The sequence below is a fragment of the Miniopterus schreibersii genome (assembly GCF_964146895.1).
Source record: "Miniopterus schreibersii genome assembly, chromosome: 19".
In the NCBI taxonomy this organism is placed as follows: domain Eukaryota; kingdom Metazoa; phylum Chordata; class Mammalia; order Chiroptera; family Miniopteridae; genus Miniopterus; species Miniopterus schreibersii.
The window spans coordinates 10094224-10109124 of NC_138119.1; the positions used below are offsets into that span (position 1 = coordinate 10094224).

Genomic DNA, 14901 nt, shown 5'->3' on the forward strand with positions numbered 1-14901 from the left:
AAAGAAGGCTTGGATATGGCCTCTGTTGTCACTGGAGCAAACAGGGGAAAGTAAGCAAGAGGGGGACACTTGCCAATTTGATCGTCTCTGATTGGAAACCTCAGAGATGACATCAGTCTCTGGTGTGCAACAAACCCAGAGTGGCTCACCATGTGGAACATGTTAACGATATGTGGTTACCTAAGACCACGTTTTTATTTGTTAGACAATGAATTCACATTTAAGAACCTTGAGATAAAATATTACAAAAAATAAGTTATTATGATGATGAGTAAGTCAACAATGAGTTACTCGGGATAAACTCTGCAACAGACAGCCAAGTGGCTGAAGATGTTAATAGGTGGTTGGCAAGGACTCTTGTAAGTGAAGATGAGGGTGGGGCTGACTGCCTCAGCTCAGGGACTCAGACTCTGTTAAAGGTCAGAAATTCCATGACCCAAACGGAAGAAACCAAAGGAAAACTGAAACCTCTCTGAGACTCTAGTCAAGAAAGGCATAATCAGCTATAGAAATGATTCCCAAGTCTCCAATACTAGATGATTCCTACTGTCTTCAGAGTCTTGACTTTTACATCAAGTTGTTTTCCTCAGTTTTAGGCTTTGAAAAATGAACGCTGGTTAAAGTTCATGAAATAATGACTCATATCCACTGAGATCTTGCCATGCAACAGGCACTGGGCTAAGCACGGGGACGTAAAAAGCCATGGGCTCCCAAGTACACAGGCTGGTGGTGAGAGAGGTGAATTATTAATCCTTATCTTGCCACAGCACTTCACCAAATCCTGATATATAGAACTAGTACTTTCTAACAACTAGACCTAGCCAATGAAGCTTCATGGAATTTGAGGACAAATAAGATGTGGCATACAGTAAACAAATATGATTAACTTTTCTAAGAAGAGAAACACCCTGAATACATAACTAGATTCCTTAAGGGCCTAGGATAAATCTATGAGAGATGCATAAGCAGTGGATTAGTGAAGTGTTGTTAGCAATGTGTGGTCTTAGCCAATATTTTTGGGTAGCCATAGCCCCTCCCCCACAATTCTATCACCAAATGGCCCTTGTTGTGAGACCCCCTGAACTGGGTGGACCATAGTTGCATCCACATGTGGCCTGTCATACGTTACATTCTCCATGGCTTAGGAAAGTCTCCCTGATGAGGATGTGAGAATGTCTGGCACTCTCACCATGTACCCATCCGTCATGGAACCAGAGGGTAAACGTTACACCAGAGGTTTCAGCCCAAGGTCAGAAAGAACTTTCTAATAGATGTGTCAAAAACCCGAATCTTTTCCTTGGGAAATACTCCAACAGAGGTTGGTTAACCACCCAAGATGGCATCAGAGGGTGACACCCAATATCCCTCCCATTTTTGAAATCTATTTAAATCAGTCAATTGGGTTTTGGATTTGGATAAATGGCTAAATGGTCACTATCCTATATAGAGCTGACAGCTTTAGATAAAATTATTAATAAATCTGCCAGTCTTTTTGCCTGTTATGAAAATGAAATCAAAGTTCATTTTCTCTTCCTTCAATAACTATAATATTGGCAGTATATCAGTGTGTTATTGGTACTTCACAGTCTTCTATCACCTTATTATGAAATGAGAAGGGACTGTTCTTTGTTCTTGAGCTAGTCTTTTGTCACCACGATCGGTACACATTCTTGGGAAGAATGGGATAGGAGGTGGAACAGTCAGCAGCTTGCCCTACCAGTGAGCCTCCCAGGCCACTAAAGGGAACCCCAAGATGTTCTCATGAGCCACCGACATTCCAAAACAAGGCAGTAAGAGCCCAGCCTGTCCTCTTTCTATGCTCATGAAGGCTCAGTGTGGCTTCACCAGCCTATCCCCTTATTATTCTGAACTTCCTAATTGCTTGGGCTCTTTCTCTCCACAAATAGTTTCATGTACTGCATTCAACATTAACGTAGGGTGACTATGTGGGGATGTCTTCTATTCCTACTTTTAACAGATTAACAGCTAATAAACACCATGCAACACCCTCTCCGCTCCACCTCTTCTAAAAATACAGAGTTTGATTTGCCAACATTGGTGTATTTAAAGCCTCCAGGATTCCAGAGAAGACTTTAGAAAGTTAACTGTGCAAGTAAGGCCTGTTCAGAGAGGAAGTTTTGCAACACAAAAGGCCAATCAGTTTATCAGCAGCTCATCTGAGAAGGACCTCAGGGGATCTTACTGTCATTTATAAGGAAAGGATATTTGTTCTCACTTAAAATAAAACTTCTCACTTTCTTCTTGGTACGCAAGACAGAAGAGAACTCTGGAACTGTATTACCCAGGGAGAAGGGCAGGCAGCCTAAGTTTCATCTTAAGAGGGAAAGCTTGTCCTTTCCAGGAAGGGACACCATGTTACATTCCAGTGACTTATGCCATTTCCCTACCCTCCTTCTCCAACCTTCTCCAACGTCCCTGGGCTTTCCCTTCTTCCACTTAGAAGCAGTTAATTTTACAGAAAAGTCAGTAATCAGAAGCTGTGTTCAAAGCTTTAAATGAAACCCTATCTAATACTGTTTTGATGAGATGGAATAACAGCAAGAAAATGTCTGAGATAACCTGGATAATTATGTTAACATGATGTCCGTCAACACCTCATATAAATGATATAGAGAGTTCATTGAAGAGTTAAGTAGTAGTGCGTGCATAGCTTAATTAACGGCATTTCCAAAACCAATGAAACAGAAACCTTAAAGTAGTTTTTGCAAACTATTGGGTGTTTTCTGAAGTCTGACAGTCCCAATTTCTGACCCTCAAAGGCCAGCTTGATTATTAGATTACAAAATACAGATAAAAATTTGCAGAAATGTATCAGTCTTTTTGCTTGACGTATAATTTCTGGGATCAACCCCTTTCTTTGCCTTCAGGTAGGTATTTCTTGTTGCAACAGAAACTCGAGTCTATTTGATTGCTTACTTTGCCTTTTATTTCTATTGCCCTGCTTGTCAGTTTCATTGACGTGACATACCCAGTGGTGGAGCTGACTCTGGGACACACGATGCACTCTGGTAATGATGATGACATTGTCTTGTGCTAGAGAAACAGCCAAGGCTACTCTCTGCTCAACTCTATTCACGATATTAGTACCCTGACCTTAACGTGCTCTTTTTCTCATGCAGACCACACCTCCTTTGAAGAAAGGTCAGAAGGAAATTCTGTTATAGTCATGACTTGCTTGCAAATAATCTGATTGGGTCCATTTCTTCTTCCTCTTGCCACCCAGCGTCATCTGTGCCTCGTGCTCTTCCAGGCTCATTTACTGGTCTGCTGTCTCTCAGTGCCTCTGGATATACTACTCGCCAGACGAATCACCCAGGATCTGTGACAAGTCAGTGTGTTTCTGGGGATTATTTACAACTTCCTTTGCTGGCTTTTCTCTCTGCAGAACTGGACTGGAAGCCATCATGGAGACTTATGCATTCTGGAGACCCCCTGTGCGCACACTCACCTTTGAGGATTTCACCACCATGCAAAAGCAGCAAGGTAAAGCCCCGGGCAGGGCCTCTGCTCAGAGACAGGGCCGGGAGGGAGTGGGCACTGAACTGAATATAGCACATCTAGCCCCACGCCAAGCTTGATTTTCCTGGAACAAAGAGAACTTGGTTGCTCTGTAAAGAACTACAGCATCAGCACTTGTGCAAACAGGCCGGGTCCAGAGGCAGCATTTCACCTGACACCTCACTCACTGACTTTCCAAGCTCCAGTGGGCGGGAGTCTGTATCATGGAGGCTGCTGTGAGAAGGCTGGCAGGGATACCGCCAGTTCCTGAGAATGGGAATTGGTGGTGACATTGTATTCACTGCGGTGTCCCCAAGATTTACTGCAGGGCCTGGTACCCAGGAAGTACCTAATGAACAATCAATGAGGTCACTTGGTGGAACTGTGGCTCAGGTAGGCAAGATCACTGTCTGATTACATCTTGGAGCACAACCACCTAACGTGTGGATGTGGATGTGGATGTGGAGTGACGTCGGGGATGCAGACTTCATTTCGCCAGCATGGGGGGCTGCTGGGCACAGTGCAGCACAGGGAGCCTGCATGAGTTGCTTAGATGTACAACATCTCAGGTTTCATGGTGCTTCTACTAAAAATGTATCAATACGAAGACTTATTGCTGATACTTTGCAAACAATGGTTTAAAAGAAACTGAACTTTCGAAGTAAAACATCACACTTACTCAGTGACTCCCTTTTTCATTGGTGGTGGCTCGGGGGGATGAGCTTGAATTATTGGATACATATGGCAGTGGGACAGGCTAGAGGAAAAGCCAAGACTATTAAATAGTTTAATTGAAATACATATTTGAACTGTATACTGAACGTGGTCCAGATTCTCATTATTAAAAAATACGTGGCTTGGTTTCTTGACGTTAACAATGGACGTAAAAGTAACATACCCATTTCCTCTCCCTTGAAGAACTCAGAGTTCCAGTAACTCTGGACAGTGTCACTGATAAAATGAGGAAAAGAGACACAGCCAGCTGTGTTGAACTGTCTTTGTGTCTTAGAAGTAGAGAGTGGCAAGCTTCTAGAGGAAACTTCAGTGGCAGACCGACTGCGTAGCAATTACCTTTTAGGGAGGAGAGTACTGGCAGTGTGGGCACTGAAGCTAACATCCAAACGGTGACTGACCTACCAAGGTGCCCACCTTCCTCACTGCTTCAGACACATGGCCCCCTGGCATGTCTGATCCATGCTGCTGGAGGCTGCACCCACCTAACTGCTTGGATGAGGTTAAGGAAGCTTCTTTCATCCTGCCCCTGCTCATTTTCAGTTCTCTTTTATTAAGATCCACCTTAATAAAATTTCAAGGAAAGCCCTTAGGTGAATTAGCCACAGTTTTTCAAAAACCCAAATCCTTGTTTTTAAATTCACATTGAATGGGTGCTCTATAAAGCTGTTTACTCTTACAAGAAGAATACCTGGGATTCATTATCCTCTGCCGTTTACACAAAAAGAAACTGAGGCATATAGCCGTCTAGTGCCGTACCTGCAGTTAAGTGGTGGAAGTGAGTTGAGAACTCGAAAGTGGATCTCATACTTGACAGGACAGTTTCCACCAGACATTACCTTTCTTCATTCTTATTTAGTACAGCTTTACTTTTCTATACAAAAATTTAGTTTACTCTTCCAGTTGATGGTTTATTGTTCAACAACTTGTGCATTAACTCTAAGGAGGCCCATCTTTCATTTTAATGAAGTCAAGTATGTATGGCCTGATCTTCAGACATACTCATTTAGAACTAACAAGGGAGTTTATACTTTTGGAGATATGGGGATAGAAATTTTATTTCTGGAATGGCTTCTCTTTGAACACTGCTAGTGACAGGGACAAAAGGAACTAACCAACTAAGCTATGCTTGGGGAAGTTGACTGAGAAAATATAGAGACAGAAGGAAAGAAATAACAGCCCAGGCCAGTTATAGCCAAGTTCAGTGCTGTTGTTCTGATGATGTTCGGATGTTGTTTTGATGATGATGTTATAATGACATATACAATGGAGCTATTTGTATGGCCCAAACTGAGAGCAGAGCTTTTGTGAGCAGAGTCTCTGAGTGTATCTCACAATTGTTGTGCTAAAAGGCACCCTCCTGGACCAGTGACACCAGAGATGCAATATGTCTCCTTCTGTGGGAATGAGGAGACCTGCCATTTACAGAAGCCCTCCCTCTCCTCAGCTGGTAGCAGACATCACTAGACAGATTCCAACACCATTGGCTGTTTTAATGTTTGTCAGGTAGTTAAAGTTAGGGTTATGAGGGTCTCTGTTGGTTTGGGGGATTTGTATTAATTTGATGTGGTTCAGTGAGAAGGATCAGTTACTGAGCAAATGTACACTAGGAAGAGATTGGGAAAGGAGAGCAGTTGAATGGATAGCAGTCTTGGAATTCCTCTGTGACCACTATAATGATTCAAACATAGCCAATTTCCTTTATCACTGAGATAAGAAACAAGGCTCATGAGGAGCTCCTGACAGGGATTAGAGAACATCTCAGTTATCACTAAAACAAACAATTATTGGTTACATTTTCTATTTTGTCCCAAAAGTCCGTTATACTCAACGTGTCAAAAACTGAGTCTGATTTACTTCACAGACTTGGTGCCTTCTCCTGGAGCAAGGACACCACCATCCGTTCATCTGCCTGGAGGTCCCCCCACCTCCACCGTATCTGGCCATCACCAAGTTCTTAGATCCATCCACATCTTAATCTCCCTTGCCACCACCCTACTCCAAGGTGTCTTCATTTCTCAGCTGACTTCATTCTCAGGCTCCCCAGGGTGGTAACTTAGCTGTCAGCAACCCTAGACCTAGGCCTTTTTAGGTTTAAATCTGTTGGGAAAGGTCACGTGCCTCTCTTCGAAGGTTTCTAGCAAAATCCCATTGAGTCTCATTGGCTCTAATCGAGTCACCGGAACCAACTGCCGGGGCAGTGGGGGTGGGGAAAGCGATGCCTGGGTTGTCCAGGTGGGAGTCACATGCTTTTCCTGGAGGTCAGGCAAAGGGGCGAGAGTGGAAGAGAGGGTGTTTCTCAGTGGGAAACCGGGTACCACTGCCAGGAGAGAAGCAGCCTAGTCCTAATTTGCTGACAATAACAACGGATATGTGCTGCAGTGAGGAAGGCAGTAAAACCGGTGACTGAGACACAAACAGGTTTATGGAAAGTGAAAAAAATGGGAGCAGTGCCCCTAAGGGAATGTGGGAGGCATAAAACAGGGCCGTCTAAGAAGCAGAGACCAATGCGAAAAACGAGAATTAGCGACTATATCGAAAGCCGTTTTAAAGGGAAGAGGCTTGGATCTATGCATATCTTTAAACCGTATGGAAAGTGATGCACTGGGAGTCTTCCTAAGACCGAAACCACACAATTCCCATCGGCGCTCTAATGTTTCACATTTGTATTTGGAGAAAGGTATTCATTTCCACTAAGGGTAATCCCTTGGTTGGGATGATCAGGGCTGTGATCATTAAACTTTATGGCTACCGGGCTGATTCCCTGGAATCAGTGCACAGGGTGCTGACTTTTTACCTCTTACCTGTTTGAAAGCCTCAAAGAAGGCTACTCAAGGACACACAGTGAATCAGCACTCCTCAGGGACAGATGCCATCGAGTGTTACATGAGAGAAGAGTCTGGCTCGTGGAACCAAGTAATTACATGGAATTTGTTCTTTACTGGCCCAGATGGGGTTTTGTTTTAATGTTTTCAAGTTTTTTGGGGGGGAGGAGCACAACAAAATGAACCCAAAAGGAAGCTGTATCTGAAAGCCTCCATATTACAGCCTGGAAGTGATCAATTTAAAGATGCAAAAGTCAGCAGGTTTGCTATTCAGGATTTTCACAGTCACGTTTAACTGTCTCCATGGTGCACAAGTATATTCTGGGCTACTGCCCTGGTGTGGAATCACTGCTAAACACGGGTTCTTTTTGGTTAATTCTGGCTCTTAGTCTTGAATATTGGAGCAAATTAATGTCGAATTTGAATGTTAATGAGCCCCTCCTCACTTTGGTCAACAAATAAAATAGGGTACAGGGAGGTGGGCCAGGTGGGGGATCGGTCTTGGAACGGAAGAGTCTTTTTGGTTACTTAGGGAGTTATGGTTTTAAAAACATTACATTAGCTTCAGGTGTACAACACAGTGACTTGACATTTATATATTTTACAGCATGATCACCATGACTAGTCTAGTCAGTGTTTGTCACTGTACAAAGTTATTACGGTGTTATTGACCATGTTCCCTGTGCTGTGCATCCCTGTTCAATTATATGTGGAATCTAAGGAACAAACAAACAAAAACAGAAAGACCCACAGAGACGGAAGACAAACTGATGGTTGCCAGCGGTGTGGGGGGACTGAAAATGGTGAGGGACTAAGAGGTACAAACTTCCAGATCTGAAATAAGTAAGTCATGGACATTATGTTTTAATCACCTCTCAGAAGTGGAGTAACATTTATATCCTCTGAGTACAGTCAGGGGTCTTAATCCACTGGGGAAAGATTTCAATCTACCTGTTTGTGTTCAGTTCTGCTTTGCTTGATCTGAGAAGAGATGGAGACATGGGACATCCCGGGTCCCTTGGGGCAGAGGTGAGTGCGGAGGGGCAGACAGTTCAGAGAGGAAACAGAGTTGGGAATATGGCCCTTTGGGAATATGGCCCTGGTGGGTCCATAGCTGTCACATGCCCAGTGCTCTGTCCTCTAACCTGTTACATCGGGGCATCTACCTGTGGAGAGGCTGAGATGCTCAGCTCCACGGACAGAGGCCAACACCTGAGAGCCATCCCATTGGAACCCAAATGCACCAGGATCCCCTTTTCCTTCCCTCACTCCACTCGTACATGGGAAGAGGAAACAAATATTTAATGCCATATATATTACTTCAGCTATTTCTTAAAACACCGGTACCAGGTAGAGACTCGTAATTCCATCTATATGGAGAGGCTAACTTGCTAAGCCAGGAAAACAGCTGGGATTGGACTGAGTTTGTTTGACTCCATAGACCATGATCATCTTTAAATCAAGTTTAAGTCAAGACCCTAGAGCATCTGGACCTGGTGGGTAGAGACAGGATGCAGGAAAGGAAGGCATGCTTTTCTCTGAGAGGCAGTCTGCCCCTCCGCATCAGCGCAGCCTGGCCTCCCACTGGGCCCGAGATTGTCGGCGATAAGAGGCCTCCAGGCAGCCGAGTGTTGAAATGCATGAGGAGGGCAGCCTGCCTCCTTATTTAGCACTTGGCTGGCACTCCTCATCTCGTTTAACAGCTGACAAGTTGTTAGATCATGAGAGAGTAAAGACTTCTCAGTATCTTGGTTTGCTTCTCTGCAAAATGCATACCACAGTCTTTTCTCTCTGTGTGGACTCTGAGAACTCGTTGCTATCTGTATTGAGCACTCTAAGTGCTTTAGAGCATTTCTTCAAAGTGAATGGAAGCATTGTGACCTTCTCTTGGACCGGTTTGCTCTCCCCCTTCAAACACTAGTTCATATGGGGGGCTCCCACCCCCTGAAGCCCAGCAGGCCACCAAGTCTCATTTCCAGCGAGTGTCATTTAAAAGCCAAAGCAAGCTGACTACAAACTTTTTAACATGTGCCTCTCATCTGCTCAGCAGAAATCCCTGTAACTTGTTAATAGTTCCCGTCTTTTTTTTTTTTTTTTTGTAGTGAAACCAATTGAGGCCTTAAATCAGTACCATTCGTTCCATCTCGGGCCATCCGAGAAAACCATTAGAGTTGTAAAAAGTCATCTGCTCCATCCTGCACTTCCTGCTGCAGGGCGAGGGCCAGCGCCTGTTGGAGCCTACCTGTAAGAGGACAGTGCAGTGTGCTGAGCAGGGGCTCTCCCTCTCCTGGGGGACCACATAAACACCAGATCTGGGAGAGCAAGGACGGGCTTTCAAAGGGAGGAGACCAGATACATAGCCCATAAAACACAACTCTCTGTACAGCTGGAGTCGAGTTTCTCCATTTGTGCCTTAGCATTTATTTCACAGAAGCTCCCTGCATTAGGGTGAAAGACAAGGGAAAATGTGTAGAATGCCTCTAAGAGGAACCACAGGCTTACAGAAAATGAATTCCTGAGCTTCCCGTCAGGCCCTGCAGGCAGGGCACTGAGAGGTGCAAAAACAAGGCATGAAAGGTTCTTTCTCGCCTTTCCCAGTCTTCCCCTTCCAGAAGGCCTTTGTTATGTTAAAAGATTCCTGGAAAGTACTTGTAATTGGCCATTCACACTTTAGCACAATTGAATCCTCAGACACAAATGTAATTCTGAGAAAAACAGAAACTGAAGTCAGTTCAGCTCCTTTCACAGATGAGAGCAATGAAGAGGTAGCCCACTTCACCTGTGGTCATGAGCTGGGTGGATGCCAGTGGAACTGGAATAGGGCTTGGTGCTCTTCTACCATGGTCAGCTGCTGGCTGATGTCTTCCAGAAGTAGTTACAATGTTGGTCTTATCTCGATTTATGGAATAAAAGTCTTTGTACCTCTCTTAAAGGAATTTAAGGCATAAAAAGAAACTAGGAAGGACTCCTCCCTGAAATGACTCTAAAATCAGCAGCTATTTATAACTAAATCCAGTTTTACCTTGGAAATTCATTGGGGAAATTTGTTTGACCAAGGAAGAGATATTAGTTGGGCTCTGGAAATATTTAACACTGAAAAGAACTATTAAGAGCTAAATTTGTATTTCTACACCCAATACTACTACCATTTCTGTATATGTAGGCTCAGACCTTTTTTGTTTTTGCTAAAAATATACTTTGGCTTCTCTTTGAGTATCTTCCTCTCTCTTTGCACATCTGGGGCCTCTTCCCTGGCATGCTATGGATGATTTTTTGCAACCCAATATCTGGCTTCTTGCCATTTCCTTCTTATTTCCCTCACTGATAAAAACTGTATTCCTGCTTTTTTCCACTTAAAATATCCTTTATCCTTTGTAGTAGCTCAGGTGCTAAGAGTCCCTACATGAGTTGTGGATGACCTAAGGGGTACCACCTCCTTGGAAATCATAGCTCTCAATGGTTCTGGGAAACTCCTAACCTTGCCCTGAAGGAGAAGCTCCACCATGGGAGAGTCCCTATGGAAAACAAAGCATCCGCTCATTCTGGGGAATTCAAACAAAAGGTCCAGCAGCCCCAGCACTCACCACTGTTTTGAACTTCCAGCGGGGAGACAGGAAGTGGATGCTGCACTGTTGCTTCCTGGCCCAGGAAAGGGGAGGCTCAGAAAGGTCATATTTCACCTTCTTAAGCTATCTGAAGGCCAAAGTAGGTTGTGTTGAACTGGCCCTTCATCTGTTGGTGCACCTGCCAGCAGTCCAGTTCTAATATCCACACATCATAAGAGCAACCCTTTCAGATACAGATACAGATACAGATACAGATACAGATACAGGTTCAGGGATTTTTATTAGTTGAAAGGGACCTATAGGTCCTCCTCTAACTCAAAATGTGCTCGCTAGACCAGCAGTGTCAGTATTACCTGAGAACTTACTAGAAATGCAAATCCTCAGGCCCTGCCCCAGACTTAGAGGGTCAGGAACTATGGGGGTCGGAGTCAACGACCTGTGTTCCAAGCCCTCCAGTGATTCTGAACCACACTCAAGTTTAGGAATCACTACTCGGGTACTTTGAAATAAGGAATTTAGTTTGTATCATTGGTTTTCAACTGCGGCTGCATATTAGAATAGTTTGGGGAGCTGCCATGCGCAGAAATTCTCATTTAGTTGATCTGGGATGGGATCCTGGAACCTCAGCAGCTTTTAAAGCTCGCAGCTTCTCCCAGCTTGAGAACCACTGATCTAACTCAAGTTCTGATCTTCTACGTACGGAAATTGAAACCCAGAGAGGAAAGTGGTAGGCCTAGGGTCAGATGGAGGGTTAGTGTAGCCAAGCTGTGAGTAGAATGCAGATCTCCGGCCTTTATTACCCATTCTGACATTTACAGTATTTGTTCCAGTCTCTGAGACGGGGCAGCTTTTACAAAAGGAGATTAGCAGAGCCTCTGGATCGTAATGATTTCGTTTTGGGTTAGCTTTGCTTTATGCTCTTGTAATTGCTCTCATAATGTCTTTCATATGACAGAACTTCAGTCTCATACCCCAGCTCCCACTACCTGGGCCCCTCTGCTCAGCCCTCCCAGGCCTCAGCCTTGACTTGACCACCCCACCCAAGCTCTCCATTTCCTCTGAGATTAAGGTCCTGAGACTTGGTATCCTATATTTTCAGCTGGAAGACTAAATATGATGAATTAAGCAACCGTGCCAGGTAATAGAAATGACAGAGTGATTAGAAGGTTAATTATTATTTTTCTAAAAAAAAAACAAAAAGACTTACTAAGACTTACTTAACAGAGAAACAAACGGTTTTAGTGTTCTTTTTGGTCACCCCCTTCGTCCCCTCTTTTGGAGTGAGTGAGTGAGTGAGTGAGTGAGTGTGTGTGTGTGTGTGTGTGTGTGTGTGTGTGTGTGTGTGCAAGCGCGCATGCGCACACAGGTGGCATCACTTACCGTAAGTCTGCTGAGTTAAGGGATTAAGGGAAAGCAGTGGTTCTGTGCAAACCGGCCCATCTTGGCCCCCTGAGGGAGCCTCCTGCACGGCCGCATCTGGCCCGGACAGACACGACTTAAAAGGCCGCCGTCTCAGTGGAATTCATGTTTTATTTTTCAGGGGGCAGCACAGGCACTTCCCCGACCACCTCCAGCACTGGCACGCCGTCCCCCTCGGCCTCGTCTCATCTTTTATCTCCATCCTGTTCTCCTCCGACTTTTCACCTGGCCCCCAACACCTTCAACGTGGGCTGCCGAGAGAGCCAGCTGTGCAACCTGAACCTCTCCGACTACCCGCCCTGCGCCCGCAGCAACATGGCCGCGCTGCAGAGCTACCCGGGCCTGAGCGACGGCGGCTACAACCGGCTCCAGAGCGGCGCCGCCGCCGCCGCGCAGCCCTCCGAGACCTTCATGCCTCAGAGGACTCCCTCCCTGATCTCAGGAATCCCCACGCCGCCCTCGCTGCCGAGCAACAGCAAGATGGAGGCGTACGGCGGGCAGCTGGGCTCCTTCCCCGCCTCGCAGTTCCCGTACGTGATGCAGGCGGGCAACGCGGCCTCGGGCTCCGGCTCGCCGCACGTGTTCGGGGGCGGCCACATGCAGCAGGGCTCCTACAACGCCTTCTCCCTCCACAACCCCTACAACCTGTACGGATACAACTTCCCCACCTCCCCCCGGCTGGCCGCGAGCCCGGAGAAACTGAGCGCCTCGCAAAGCACTTTACTCTGCTCGTCGCCGCCCAGCGGGGCCTTCGCGGAGCGGCAGTACCTGCCGGCGGGCGTGGAGCACGGCATGCACATGATCAGCCCTTCCCCCAGCGGCCAGCAGGCCGGCGCCGCCTGCGACGGGCGGCAGTACGGCGCCGTGCCCGGCTCCTCCTCGCAGATGTCGGTGCACATGGTGTGACGGCCGCTGCCCGCCGAGCCCGGCCCGGGCTGCACGGGCGCACCCTCCTCCTCGGAGCCCAGGGCCTTGCAAACGCAGCAGCTGCGTGTTTGGGTGGTTTTTGTTTTTTTTTTGTTTTTTTCTGGAGGAGGAAAGCGTATCCCCAAGAACAACGAGAGACGTTTGAGCCACTGAAGCTATGCTTGCGTGGAATCATCTCTGCCCCAGTGGCCATGCTCCTGCCTTCCCAAAGCTTAGTTTTATAAAGCAGCGTCTGCTCCAGAGTGGTCTTTGAAGAAAATGAATAATCGTTTTATAATAATGTTAAGGGAGATTGCTAGCGTTTAGCAGCCATGAAGTTAGCCACACGACATACAGACCTACCCATACGTACATACGTGCGTGCATGCATATACACATGTTCACACACAGACTCATCCTTACACACATACACATGTACACTGACTCGGAACTGGGCGAACTCTGTGCAGGGAGGCCCGGAATGGGTGCTTTCACCGAGAATTTGTCTGTGTACAACACTAGACGGACCTTTCTCCCCTGCAGCTTACCCCGTTTCTGGAATGAACCGTGTAGCCTGGAACCCCTTCCCATCCATGAGGGTGGAGAGACATCAGTACTACAACTGGACTTGGCTTCTTGAAGAAAATTGCTTTTAAACTTTGTCTGTCTGCACTCAATATGCTATCGGTGACGTTCCCAGTGGTGCCTGAGAAAAGATGGAAAGAGAGAAAGAAGAACAGAGGGCGAGAGAGAGGCGGCGAGCAAGACTGACAGAGCAAGTGTGCGCAGTGACGAGAGTTTTAATTCACCCAGGAAATTTGGTTTGTGTTTGTTTCTCCCCATCCCCCCTACAGGTTATAGAAAGAATCACGGTGGTGTTGAGCAGGAAACGTGTCTGGGACACTGTGCGTGGTCAAGGGCAATGATGAGAGGGACCAGGCGAGGGATGCATCTGGATCCCGCAGCTCTGACCATTGTGATCCAGAAGAGGGTGCGCCACGTGGGAAGTGCCGATGGATGCTGGAGCGCAAGGCCTGGCAGGGGAAGGGACGGAGAGGGAGTGCGAAGGAAGGGTGCTGCAACCCCGCAGGTGAAACCAAGCGCAGAGGCGACAGAGAGGCCTGGCCTTCGCACTTCGGATCCAGACACCTGGCCTGGATCCACTGCCCCACAGTCCCTGTGGCAGGGAAATCCTGTCATGTCCCAGGGAATTGCAGACAGGTCTTCTACATCCTTCCACCTGCCCTTAGATCTCCATTTTTATCAAATAGTTCGTTGCATTTTGATGTTTTGGGTTTTTGCCTTCCCCTTTCCCTTCCCCTTCAAGTCCTTTAATGATAAAACAAGTGGAGTTTGGTGCAAGCTAAACTTTTTAAATGGTGTGGAAATGCAAATAATACCAAGTAAAGTAATACAGATATTATTAAGATTTTTGGTTTTGAGGTGTTGTAGATAAGTGTATTTATGTGCCTAGTGGGGGAATTCATATTATGAATATTAAAAAAAGGGGGCAATAAAAAGGGTATGTAAAATATGTATGAAGAAAAAGTGTATAAAAATTTGCCCTTATGCACGGAACTCTGTTTCTAAGTGCCAAGCACAGAAAGCCGCTAAATAAAATCTTTGCCATTGTTTTCTGCGTGTTTGTTTCTATGGAAACATGAATAGCAGCCCGTGCGCATGCATTGCGCTTTACGATGAGCATGGCACTCTCATCTCCACTACTTTACGTGATCTCCATTCAGACCCCATGAAGAAAATACTACCATCCTCATTTTATGATCAGTAAGTGGGCTCCAGGGAGGTGGAGCGAATAATCCAGAATCAGACAGCCTGTCAGAGAGGGAAGCAGAACTGAAGCCAGGTCTGATTCCAGTGGGCCCTGCCCTTTTCAGATTAGCTACAGACGCCTCCGTGAGTCTAAGAGCCTCCCT

The 14901-nt window shown here is 46.1% G+C and overlaps 1 protein-coding gene across 3 annotated transcripts in view; it reads left to right on the forward strand.

The window, feature by feature from the left end:
* The window catches only part of TBX15 (T-box transcription factor 15), a 93622-nt gene extending 79021 nt beyond the window's left edge, over positions 1 to 14601 (forward strand). For all 3 annotated transcript variants that reach the window (XM_081122131.1, XM_081122129.1, XM_081122130.1), the window contains exons 7-8: positions 3407 to 3504; positions 12183 to 14601. In XM_081122131.1, coding sequence (XP_080978257.1) covers positions 3407 to 3504; positions 12183 to 12967 — 883 coding nt within the window. In that variant the 3' untranslated portion in view covers positions 12968 to 14601. The remainder of the gene's footprint in view (positions 1 to 3406; positions 3505 to 12182) is intronic.
* Positions 14602 to 14901: the final 300 nt, after the last annotated feature.